We start from the raw sequence: 12,245 nt of genomic DNA, 5'->3' as shown, positions 1-12,245 counted from the left end.
ATTTTTGTCCTACCTCCTTGAGTCTTTTTAAACCTAACATTGTTACATATTTTATGTAAATAGCCTTTTAATTATCTAAAACATTGTCTTTTTTCCCAAGCTGTACTTAATTGTAAGGTTTTTGTTCCATTAAAATCCATTAAAGCATTGTATAGGACCTGATAAACATAATTACATACACGGTTATTGGTATGAAATACAACAATCTGTTGTGTGCAATTTTGTTACTATTAACAGTAAAGTATGAATACTGAACCTCTTTAAAAACGCAACGCTTTTTCACCTTCAGCTATCACAATGGCATCTTTCTCAATGGCAACCGTTAATTGTCTCCCCGTACTAGGAATCGACGTTGTTGTATTTTCTTGCAATATGTTATGATCATGCATCCCATTAAGTGATAACAAAGATCCGCTTAAATGTGAGGAGTGTTGCGCGTTTCATTACCTCTCATGAACAGACTCAATCAAACCGTGTCTGCTGTTTGTAAATACACATCAGCACAATCAACTACTGCAATATTATGAAATCATTCATTTTTACATTTTGAATCATGTGAATGATTTTCATAGTTAAAAACCCTACCTAGTAACTTTATTTGACCTGTCTTCATCTGTATGGCTACCCACGTACTTAAACATGGTCTCAGTCGATAGCTAGGACTCACACCCATATGACCATGTATGACATAGGGTGCTCGAACCTGGTCAAAACCTCCTAAACATGGTAAAATATGAAGTCATAAGACCACATGGTGCTTAAACGCCCTGTCCCAACCCCTTTGACTATCCAATGTATATGAACATAGTAATCGATAGCCAGGACCCATACCGACATGTCCATGCATGATACGGGTATATGTTTTGGTAAAAGAGGCTCGAACTTCATCAGAAACCTTTCCGACATGGTAAAAATAGTCATATTTTCTTAGTTCGAAGAATATCTATATGACCTGTCCCGGCCCTCGGGATATCTAAGGTACCCAACAAGAGTCTCAATCTTGTCTACAGAAGGTGTTTTGGTCTAGAACAGATCCTTGACACCATTGCGGTGAAAATCAGAAAGTGAAACCAATTTTGAAAAATATCAGATGAAAGCAAAGCGATTGTATTACAATTCGACGTATGGCATTTTTATGTTTTTTCTACAATAAAACAAAGAAAATATTGGTTTCAAACACAAGATTTTGATGCAAATATTGCACAAAGTGAGACCTGTCCCGTATCATCAGCAAATGACTGGCCTATAATGTATATGTTTGTAAAATGATAGCATGAAGCTTTACGTAAACATTTGTACTAAAATAGTGTCTCTGATATCCATTTAAAGTTTTTGCTACTTATAGCTTACGTTACAAACGTTTCCGTCTAGATTGGCTTCCGACATATCAGTTAAGATTTTAGACGCGTCCGCCTCTAAGGAGCTAGGGAAAGACACGATTCGAACATTCATTTATTTGACACAATGATAATAAATCATTAGTGGAAATCCCAATTTCAATTAATGTAATAAACTACGAATTTATTATAAATGCCTATGCTTACCAGTGTCTCTTTAATTCAAGAAACGTACCCTGGCCGTATTATATGCTATATTTAATGTTATGCTGCTCACCAGTGCAAATGTGCAGTTTAATGTTAAAGGTGTCATTGCAAAGAACGTATGATAATCTAGACTACGACGCCCTTCGTTTGGCTCTAAATGAATGGAAAATTGCAGGGCAGCATTATAAGTTTAACGTTTTTATAATCATGCGCTTTCAATTGATGATTATAATGTTCATCTCATGATAGAAATTTGCCTTTCGGAAATAAAATTTTGATAAAACCTAACTCACACAGACACACAAGAACTATAAACAGTATGTCAGAATGCACAAGGGAAACCTGTTCTATAATGAAAATTAAAGGCCGTCATTTTCTGGCAAACAATATAGTCACTATGTTACGACGGAATCAGCATGGAAAATGATCGTTCTAGATGCTAGATTAACGTGATGTTGCTCATCAATGCAAATGTGCATTTTAATGTGTAAGGTATTGTTTGAAAGAGATAGGAGCAGCTAAACAAGGAGATCTTTGAATTGGATCTAAGCGATTGTGAACTCCCAGTACAGCCTTATGAGTATATCTCGCTCATAATCATGGACCGTTAAATGATTGTTGCAATCGTTTTGTAAATGATGCAATTCGGTCTTACAGAAAACAAGCTTTAATGAGGCCTAATTCAAACAGAAAGTCCACAAACAGACCAGAGCTATTAACAGAATGTTAGGATTTAAGGAGGACAGCATTACTAAAACATGTAGGGAATTTTAGACTGAAAATTATTGGGGCATGGGCATGTAAATTTGAAAATTCCACACAAATGCATTGTCACCAATGCAGGAAAAATCAGAAAGTGAAACCGAAAAACATCAGAAGAGACCAAAGCCATTGTATTATATATCTTTCAGCTATTGGTCATATGGCATTTTTATGGTTTTTCTACAATAAACAAAGAAAATATTGGTGACAGGCACAATACATTGATGCAAAAGTTGCACAAATTGCGCACTTAGTGAGACCTATCGTATGTATGTATACTATGATAGCATGAAGCTTTATGTAAATAATTGTGTTAAGAAACGTGTCTCTGATCCATTTACAAATTGTGCGACTTAAAATTTACGTTATAAACGTTTCCGTTTAGATTGGCTTCCAACATATCAGTTAAGGTATTAGACGCGTGCCCCTCTAAGTAGCTAGAGAAAAGCTCGATTCGAACATTCATTTATTTGACACAATAATTGTAACTCATTAGTGGAAATCCAAATTTTAATTTATTTAATAAATTACGAATTGATTATAAATGCCTATAATTAACAGATGTCTCTTTAATTCAAGAAACGTACCCGGGCCGTATTATATGCTATATTTAACGTTATGCTGCTCGACAGTGCAATGTTAAAGGTGTCGTTGCAAAGAACGTATAATAATCTAGCCTACGACACATTTCGTTTGACACTAAATGAATGGAAACTTGCAGGACAGCCTTATAAGTTTAACGCTCTTATATTCATGCGCTTTCAATTGATGGTTGTAATGTTCATATAATGATAGAATTTTGCCTCTCGGAAATAAAATTTTGATAAAACCTAACTCACACAGACACACAAGAACTATAAACAGTAAGTCAGAATACACGAGGGACACCTGTTCTACAGTGAAAATTAAAGGCCGTCATTTTCTGGCAAACAATATAGTCACTATGTTACGACGAAATCAGTATGGAAAATGATCGTTTTAGATGCTAGATTAACGTGATGTTGCTCATCAGTGCAAATGTGCATTTTGTTTGAAAGAGCATAGGATCAGGTAAACAAGGAGATCTTTGAATAGCCTTATGAGTATATCTCGCTCATAATCATGGACCGTTAAATGATTGTTGCAATCGTTTTGTAAATGATGTAGTATTATTTATGAGCGAAACATACTCATAAGGCTGTTCTGAGAGTTTCCATTCATTTAGACCAAAATCAAAGGTCTCCTGGTCTCGCTTCTCTAGGCTGTTTCGATACATTGCACGTTAAAACTCACTAGTGCACTGATGAGTAGGATCACGTTAATGTAGCAATGAAATGATAATTTTTCATACAGATTTCGACCTAACATAGTAATTATATTGTTTGCCAGAAAGTTACGAGCTTTTATTTCCATTGTAGAAAATGTGTACCTCGTGTATTCTGACATTGGTTTAAATAATATTACATTTATATATAGACATTTACAACATGAAACGCTACATTATTTAGGCATGCACTTTTTTCTCTCTTTTGGGTTTATCGTTCTTCAGTTATGTAACAGCGGGCAGTTAACCTAACCAGTGTTCCTGGATTCTGTACTAGTACAAACCTGTTCTCCACAAGTAACTGCCAACTTCCCCACATGAATCAGAGGTTCGTACGTGTTAGCTTTTCTTGCTGAAACATCTAAATTTCTTCTTTCGTTATCGACAGATAAAGCCAATCAACGCTTTACATAAACATAATACACAAAACACCGCAATAGTAAAAATGTTAATACAAGTGTAATACTAAAAATACAGTGACTTTGTTTCACCTCCAATACGTCAAACAGATGACAAATACATATTATATAAGAAACAAGTACAATGTATTTAAAAGAATGTGAATATTAGTATGGCGGGCAGTTAACGTAATCAGTGTTCCTAGGCTCTATATAAGTACTTAGTACCTATTCTCTGCAAGAAACTGTCAACATCTCCCCATGAATCAGAACCGGAAGATGGATGAGTTCAAACACAGTGTCTTTTTAATTAGCCAGTGTTGAACAACTAGCTATAGCTCAAAATCAACTACCAAGTTTCAACCTCGCGTCGTTTGAGTTGTCCTTCTATTTCTATGTGACCGCATTACACAAATATTCTGGACGTGTAAAAAATAGTCCGATATTTATTTTTTATAATCTTGGTAGTGTTTGAGTGCGTGAGCAACTGAGGACTTCTGTTTTAAACAAGCAGCAACATATTCTAGAATAATTATGAACTTTATATTCACATTCGAAATATTCGTAATCACTCCGCTTACTTTATTTTATACATGAACCCACTCTCGCGCATTCCTAAAATTCTACTCATAATGCAACACGCATAAATGAAATTACGTGCGCTTTGATTGATTAACAACATGGTGAGACAGCGTTTTGATTGGTTAACAGCATAAAGTGGTGCCATATTCTAGGAAAGTCGAAGTTAACCCTAGCCCTAATCCTGATATATTACTCAATAAGCACTGGCTATTAATCCTTTCAGGGTTTTGATTACAAATCGTCACAGTGAACATACGTCTTGAATTAGCCTAACGGCCCTGCTACACGTAGATATGCGCTCTACCTATTATTTATACCTTTTATTTGTGTAGACCTTAGACTTTTGGTTGGACAATTTGGATCAGGGTAAAGGCGAGAACAGACGTTAATTAATAATGCCGCTCAAGTTTGTAAACGTCAACTTCTAACTTGGGAGCAATCATACATATTTAAGTATAAAATATGGGGTTTAATAACAAACTTCACGTCCGCGGAAGTGGTTATAATATGAACTTTTATTATTCAGATATGCAATACTGGACACAATATTACATTCATTCGTATATTGTATGAAGCATATATACCAACTGTATGGTAACTTCACCGGTAGCCGTGTGTTTGGATCTGTCCAATATGGCCTCTCCCGTGCAAAAAAAAAATGTCAAAAACATTACGTAATTTTTACATTAAGATTTATTATGTTTTCAGTTTTCATTCTAAGGTTCAAGTTATTCGATATAAAAAGATCAGATCATTCAGTTTTAATTACTAAATGATAAAAACGTGTAGATCTAGGGAATCAAGAAGCGAAACTTTTAAATGATGTAAAATATCAAAAAACTTTACTGTAACTGTATTAGAAAAATCAGTTATGAAGATAGAAGAAACATTTTCACATATCTTGTCAACTGTCTCTAAACTGCAAGTATGGTTTTCTTGAGAAAAAATACCATCGTAAGTCAATCACATGTATCAGGTTTGTAACGGTTTGGATACAAGTAATTGAAAAGCTGTTAACGGACTGGATTTAGTATATGCACCGGTTTGGATAGCAACTTAATTCACATTCCTGCACGATGTAGGTTGAAACGAGTTTAAGTACGTTATGAGTACCAGGCCGGTTACATATTCAAGTAGTTCGTTTTTGAAACCATGGGTTCCATCTACCGTCTCTTTAAAAAAAAAATGTTCTTTGATAATCACATTTGTCAATTGCTTGTTTAGAAGAGGAATAAGTAAATGCTTAGAAAATATGCACAAAATGAACAAAAACATCCAAAGAGATTAAATCATCCAAACCGGTGTACACTTGTTTTCCAAACCGTTGTATTTATGTTTTCACGACACTATACGTTTTGTGTCCTTTTGAATTTTAGGTTCTTTGTACATATCACAGTTTATGTATACTAATACTAGAGGTTATTATAAAGTATATTTATACCAATTTAGTCAAAATAATTTGATTTTATACATAATAAAAATGAAAGTTTGGAACATCTGACGCGACATTGAACACTTTCCATGGGTTTATAATATATTTTTATGCTAAGTATGATTCCGATCGCCATGTCAGTCTGGCGATTACTTATTTGGACATTACCAGTGTTACTGAACAGAGTTTGGTAACGAAACGTAGCAAGACGTATTAAATATCTTTAAGAACTTACATGATGTTCCATTATTTTTTGCGTTGAGCGGCCATATTGGACAAATCTAAACACACGGCTACCGTTGTGAAGTTACCATACAGTGTATACTGTAGCCAATACAAAACTCATCTGAGCTAAGATAACACAATTCGGGCCAATATGAAAACATCAGGGTCAATACGAATGGGATTCAAGCATTTATAGAATACGTAAGAAGTACAAAATATTTCTAATTCATACAGATATTTGAGACTATAATAGTTACAATAAGAATGAAAGAGTTATTGAAGATACTTTGTGTGTACGGGAGAAAAAAGTTGGATGGAATACTCCATATTTCATACAGGCAGACATATCTATTCCAAATTTAGATGTATGCATGTTACACCAACTAGTTTGTATGCTGAAATTTGGCTAATAGTATGACCAATTCTTGTTTGTGTAATGCTGCAGACAGTTTATCAAAGTCATATATTGCAATTATACTTAAAATAATTCAAAACTACTAATGTTAATTCATGTTGCCCTAAACTTATCATTTTCTACAACGGTATCTCAATTTATGTCACTGCCATAAGGCGTAAAAAGATTGTGTTTTTGCCGTAACTTACTAAAAGTATTAGTGTATGTAGGTCAGTATTTTGTTGTTTTTTTTCTAAGTGGGACTTTTCGGAAATTATTTTTGTGTCAAAAATGAATACAAATGAGGCGGTTATGCCTTTAGAGCATCAGTAATGTTTAAAGCATAAAAAACACAGTTTTGCAACTTTTTGTTACAAAATTGAAACAAAATCTTCAAGGCCATAAAACATTTAGGGTCGGGCCAAAAATTTAGGGTAGCTCGGGATACCGGAAAGAAACAATTTTTAGGACTAGATTATTTGTAGCAGACTTCATGTGTTAGCTTTTAGAAAAGCTGCACTATTAGATTTATAGTTTAGAGTGTTCTAGTTTTGAGTGATGATTTTATAATGGAAAGAAAATTCATCTCTATATTCGAGTTTTCTTTCATTGTAATAGGTATTTCATTGTAGCAGGGGCATTTTCTTCACTCTTTTACTCATAATTCACAAATACATTGTCTTTAAATGAGTATTACTATATTTAAGGTTGAATATCTTAAGCATGTATTTGAATAAACATACTATTTATTTTAAAGAATCACAGCAGGTTTATTAGGGGCTAGATTGAATATATAACAGCATACTTATTCAAATACAGCAGCCATTTTAAAAATTCAAGATGGTCGCCATGCCGAAAAGAAGTTACCAGCGGAAGTCTTATTAAGAGACATTTAACCTTTCATAAAAACGTAAATTTTCAAAATATATGTATACAGGAAAAAAAATTCCAGAAAATTACAATTCACCACAGACTAACGGACCCTTGCGGCGTGTAGGTTTGTATGCGATAACTTATTATTTTTTCTTGGGCACTACTTTCCTTCAAATAATAACATAGCATCCTGTATATTCCTAGATGGACGGAACTGAAGATTAGTATTGTGCGACAATAAAATATGAATGCCGTCAAGTATCCAAAAAATTGTTAAAGTTATATGTCGTTCTTTCGTACCCAGCTCTGCTGAATGCGAATTGTCATTGCTTTGCCAACAGACAAAACTGCTTCTTAAAAGTTTTGGAGCAATTTGTTAATAAAGTTATTATGTTATAAATATTATGTATTGTAGAATTTTGAGAGAGATTAATTTTCGATGAATTCGCAACATGTCCGTCTTAGTGAAAATATACATTCGTAAAAGTACTTGTATTGTTTAAAATTGTCCTATATGTTGAACAAGCTTGACAAGCATACAGAATACTCTACAACATGAACCTATTCCAAAATCTAACAATGTTAACTTTTAAGCACGAACAAATATCTAATTCTACAGTATTCTCTTTTAGTAGATAAACAATGATATACAATACAAATCAATTCAATATGAGTACTATTGTTTGAAATATGTATCTTTTGAACTAAGGATGTTGTTTTCTTGGAAGACAATTTTAACGTTAGCTATGTTCACAAACTCATTGTGATAAAATCATGGTCATGTTGATAATTGGTCGCGAAGCAGCTTCTACACAGATCAAAATCGGTGCAAACTGAGCAATGATGATAGGTCTCCACAATTTCATTATCACATCCATCGCATACAATTTCTTCTACTACTTCGTAATCAGAGTCATCTTCGATGTTTTCCTCAATGTCTTCATTATCTTCACGAGTCAGTTTGTGTTTCATTTTGTTTAATAAATCAAACAAGGAATAGTAATCACATTCAGTCCCATTGTTTAATGATCTTTCTTGGAGATATTGTCCTATAATGTGAAGTATTTCGTCGACGCTATACGACTTGGAAAACCCGTATTCTTGAAATTGTTGCGTTTTTAATATTTCAATTTTTGTAACAATTTCAGTAAGCTCTGACAAGGCACTTAAGCCACTGACATTGCAATATATGAATTCTAGCAAACCATTTGCGCTTGCTTGTTGTAACTGTTTCGGTGATGCTCTTGTACATATATATCTTCGCATTAGACTGACTTCGTTTGGTCTCATTGTAGTCATAAGTAATTCCATAATAAAAGCCATGCCAAGAGGCCCTAATAATTCCTTCAGTGCAATATTTTCAAACATTGTGTCCAAAATTCCAAAATCAACAAAACTTGCCTTTGTTCCAAAACTTGCATAAGACTTGCAAATCTCTTCGACAAAATTAATGTACATATCCAACATATCTTTGCGCATACCAAGTCTTGTTTTTTCTGGTGAAAGTAAAAATAATCCACTGTTTTGAATCCACGTAACTTTAGCCTTGGATATACAAACCTCCACCCGCTCACCAGTGCGACTTAAAATACCACTTTCTATATCCTGAAAAAGGTTGTTTTCTGGAACTATATAGTGAGGACAATGACTTGCTTCTATGTAGGTCTTCAGACGCAAAAGAAGCCCTTTAACTCTTGTCGTAATATGTTCTAATGTCCAGTCCTCCCTTTTAATGTTTTCACATTCCCAGAGAAGCACGTTTTTCAAATGATATGATTGCAAAGCTTTGCCAGACGGCGGTTTGAGAAACTGTCTCCAGATCCCTTTGAGCAGCATATAACATACTCTTTGTTCCTCCTTTAACTGCTTCATTAAATCTCTCTCCACAAGGCAGAAAGAAATTCTCCATTCAAGATGTGTTCGACTCAACGTAGGGCATTTAGGCACCAACAGACACCCATTTGATGTTACTTCTCGAACAAGGGCATTCGACGGCCATCCTGAATTTCTTCTCCTCTCAATCCAGTCCGAGGCAATACTCGGCCACTCAAGACATGGTATCGCAATAGCACAATCAAACTGCAGCGAAATCTTGTCACTGTTGTAGAATATTGTAGTTTTAACTGCAGGTCCTTCTTGAGCAAACATGTAATAGCTGTTATCAACTTTATCTGAAAGCTTATCATCGATGTTTTTCTCTGTAGTATCAGCACTTTCTTCCTTATTATTATCATTTTGCTTTAGATACTTTTCTAAACGTGACCAGTTCTGAATACTGTTTCTATAGCACATCATCATATAAAACTCATCGGTAATTGCCTCAGGTGCGATGAAGAATTCGTTTATACTTCCCTGTTCATTTGAAACTATGTTACAAAAGTTATTCCATATACTTGCCGTTTTGCCTTTTGGAATTTTTACATAAACATGTCCCGGAAATTCCGTTGAAAATGACACCTCTGCCATATTTTCTAAATTGCATGTGTTGGTATCCTGTGACGCCGTTATTGTTTTTAGCACAAGCGTAAAATCTAACTCATCGTTATATCCCAGTTCACTGTCTTCCGTTACTGCTAACTGTTCGCTTGCACTTCCGATCGCCTCAACAGAATATTCAGCTAAGCACGGATGTGGCTTGACTTGTAATGGTAAGTAATGATATAACCAGTCTTCAGAATGGAGAATCATTGATTTAACCATGTCTTGAAGCTTATCGTATTTTGTTGGATTTGAAATCGATTTACGGATGCATTTCAGTAGTTCAGGGTCTATGTCACAAAATTGGCATTCCTCATTGTCATCCTTACTTTCAGTATTTTCGGCCATATTGGTGACTATGAAATACAAACATGTAACAAGAATACAATTGCAGTATAATAAATTTCAACCCTGCAAACACTAACCACTTTAAATATACTGAACCATGTTGAATGCTTAATTTATCATGTTTGGTTTTGTTTTGGCATCTGATTTTGTTAGGTTTCAAGTCACACCGACACATTTCAGGTCAGATCATACATTATCTTTCCAGATTTAAGTGATGTAGCAGACCAAGTCACATTCTCATCCAGTAGAGGTCGTCAGAGTCCTGAGGGGCATCAGAGAATTTGAGAATGCTTAAGCCGGTGCTGTGGGGCATGAGAGGAGGATGGAGAACTTTCCATTTCCTTTGCCGAACGTACTAATTCAAACCTAGATTACTGATACCTGGCTTTACTGCATTATATACTCTCAAGATTTAAATAAATTGTGTTTCGTTGACATTACACATGCTTTTGTAAATATTTTCCTACCTTTTCCATTGATATTAAATAATTTTGAATCTTTCATTTATTTAAAATCAGATTCACAAACACTTTAGCAAGAATATTGTCAAAAATTTAAGCAAAAACAACTAAAACATATGATGAAATAAATGAAAGCAACAAAGCACACCTACCTCTATATAAAACCTTTTAAACCGTATCGTTAAGTAGATTATTATAGGAGCTATTAAACTTTCAATACAAATCTATACATAAATGTTATTGAACTGCTATTCAATGGACATGAAATATTCGCCATTGTTCTGCTACAATAGTGTAGTAGAGTCAAATTTCTTAACTATTTGTTAAGACACTATACAAGATATACACAAAACATATCGTTTCAAGTTTAGACTCAACATAAATATCAACACGGCATATTTTGTGTCAATACCTGGTAAAATGCACGTTTGAAACGTTCATGGTTTTGACAAAATGAATTTTTCAATAAGTCGTAATTCATATAAAATTACTATTCAGAAATAAACAAAAGGCAATTAAATATGATATTTTCTCAGGGAGTGATTGGCAAACAAACACTAAAAGAATATACTTATATCTTATATCAGTTAGAAACAAAGAGATACTGTAACCTAATAAATACAGTCCCTGGCTCGCGGATTTTGCTTTTTCCGCGTTACCATCGGAACAATTATTCAACCTGGATGGAACATCGCGATGATTTTTTCACATTGAAAGACTACTAAAGAATGTGATAAATCGCGATGATTTTGTAAGACCCCACGATCTACTATTATAGATGATATATGCATCGTGGTGAATTGTGATGGATCGTGTGAAATCACCGGCAGGTCCTGCGAAATCCAGGGAAGATTTGCTGAGGCGCGTATATTTATGCTTAAAAAATGAAATAACGCACAATTTGCGAAGCGTTTAAACAGTCTGAAAATGTTTATTCTTCTAATAGTTTGTATCTTGAATCTATATCGCAACAAAGGCAATCTGATGCCGAGATTTCCTAAATGCATTTTGTTATTGTTGTTGGAGGCCTTAGCTCTTATATAAATCTCAATTTAGTTCATCCAAATAAAAGAGAAACAAATCAAACTCTCCCACGTGTATCATTTTACCAATGTTGTTCAAATAGGACTATCAGCCATTTCAGTGTGAAAACAAGCACTGTAAAACTTATCATTAACTTTGGCAGGACTTCTACTCCTTTTAAGATCTTGAAAATGGTATCTGAGTCGCTTAAAAATTGAATGTGAAATATATACATGTATTATTGACCTGCTTATTGTTGTATCTTGAGATTATAATGTTATTTTTTGTTTTGTACGTAGAAAATTCTCTTAACAACATAATCTAAGGATCATGTTTAAAGGCACAAGATTTATATGTTATAATTTGTATCAGGCTGACAATACATTAGCGCTCATGCCTCTTTATCTTTGGATGAAATCTGT

At 34.2% G+C, this 12,245-nt stretch overlaps 1 protein-coding gene across 1 annotated transcript; it reads right to left on the bottom strand.

Annotated features, from left to right (window-relative positions):
- Positions 1-6,448: 6,448 nt before the first annotated feature.
- LOC128555161 (nucleotidyltransferase MB21D2-like) lies at positions 6,449-11,073 on the bottom strand. Its single transcript, XM_053536720.1, has 2 exons — positions 10,953-11,073; positions 6,449-10,347 (listed from the first exon to the last, which is right to left on the bottom strand). The coding sequence occupies exon 2, from the start codon at positions 10,337-10,339 to the stop codon at positions 8,264-8,266; it is 2,076 nt and encodes a 691-aa protein (XP_053392695.1). The 5' UTR covers positions 10,340-10,347; positions 10,953-11,073; the 3' UTR covers positions 6,449-8,263.
- Positions 11,074-12,245: the final 1,172 nt, after the last annotated feature.

This window comes from Mercenaria mercenaria, chromosome 2 (genome assembly GCF_021730395.1).
Source record: "Mercenaria mercenaria strain notata chromosome 2, MADL_Memer_1, whole genome shotgun sequence".
NCBI lineage: Eukaryota > Metazoa > Mollusca > Bivalvia > Venerida > Veneridae > Mercenaria > Mercenaria mercenaria.
This window is presented reverse-complemented; position numbering and strand designations above follow the sequence as displayed.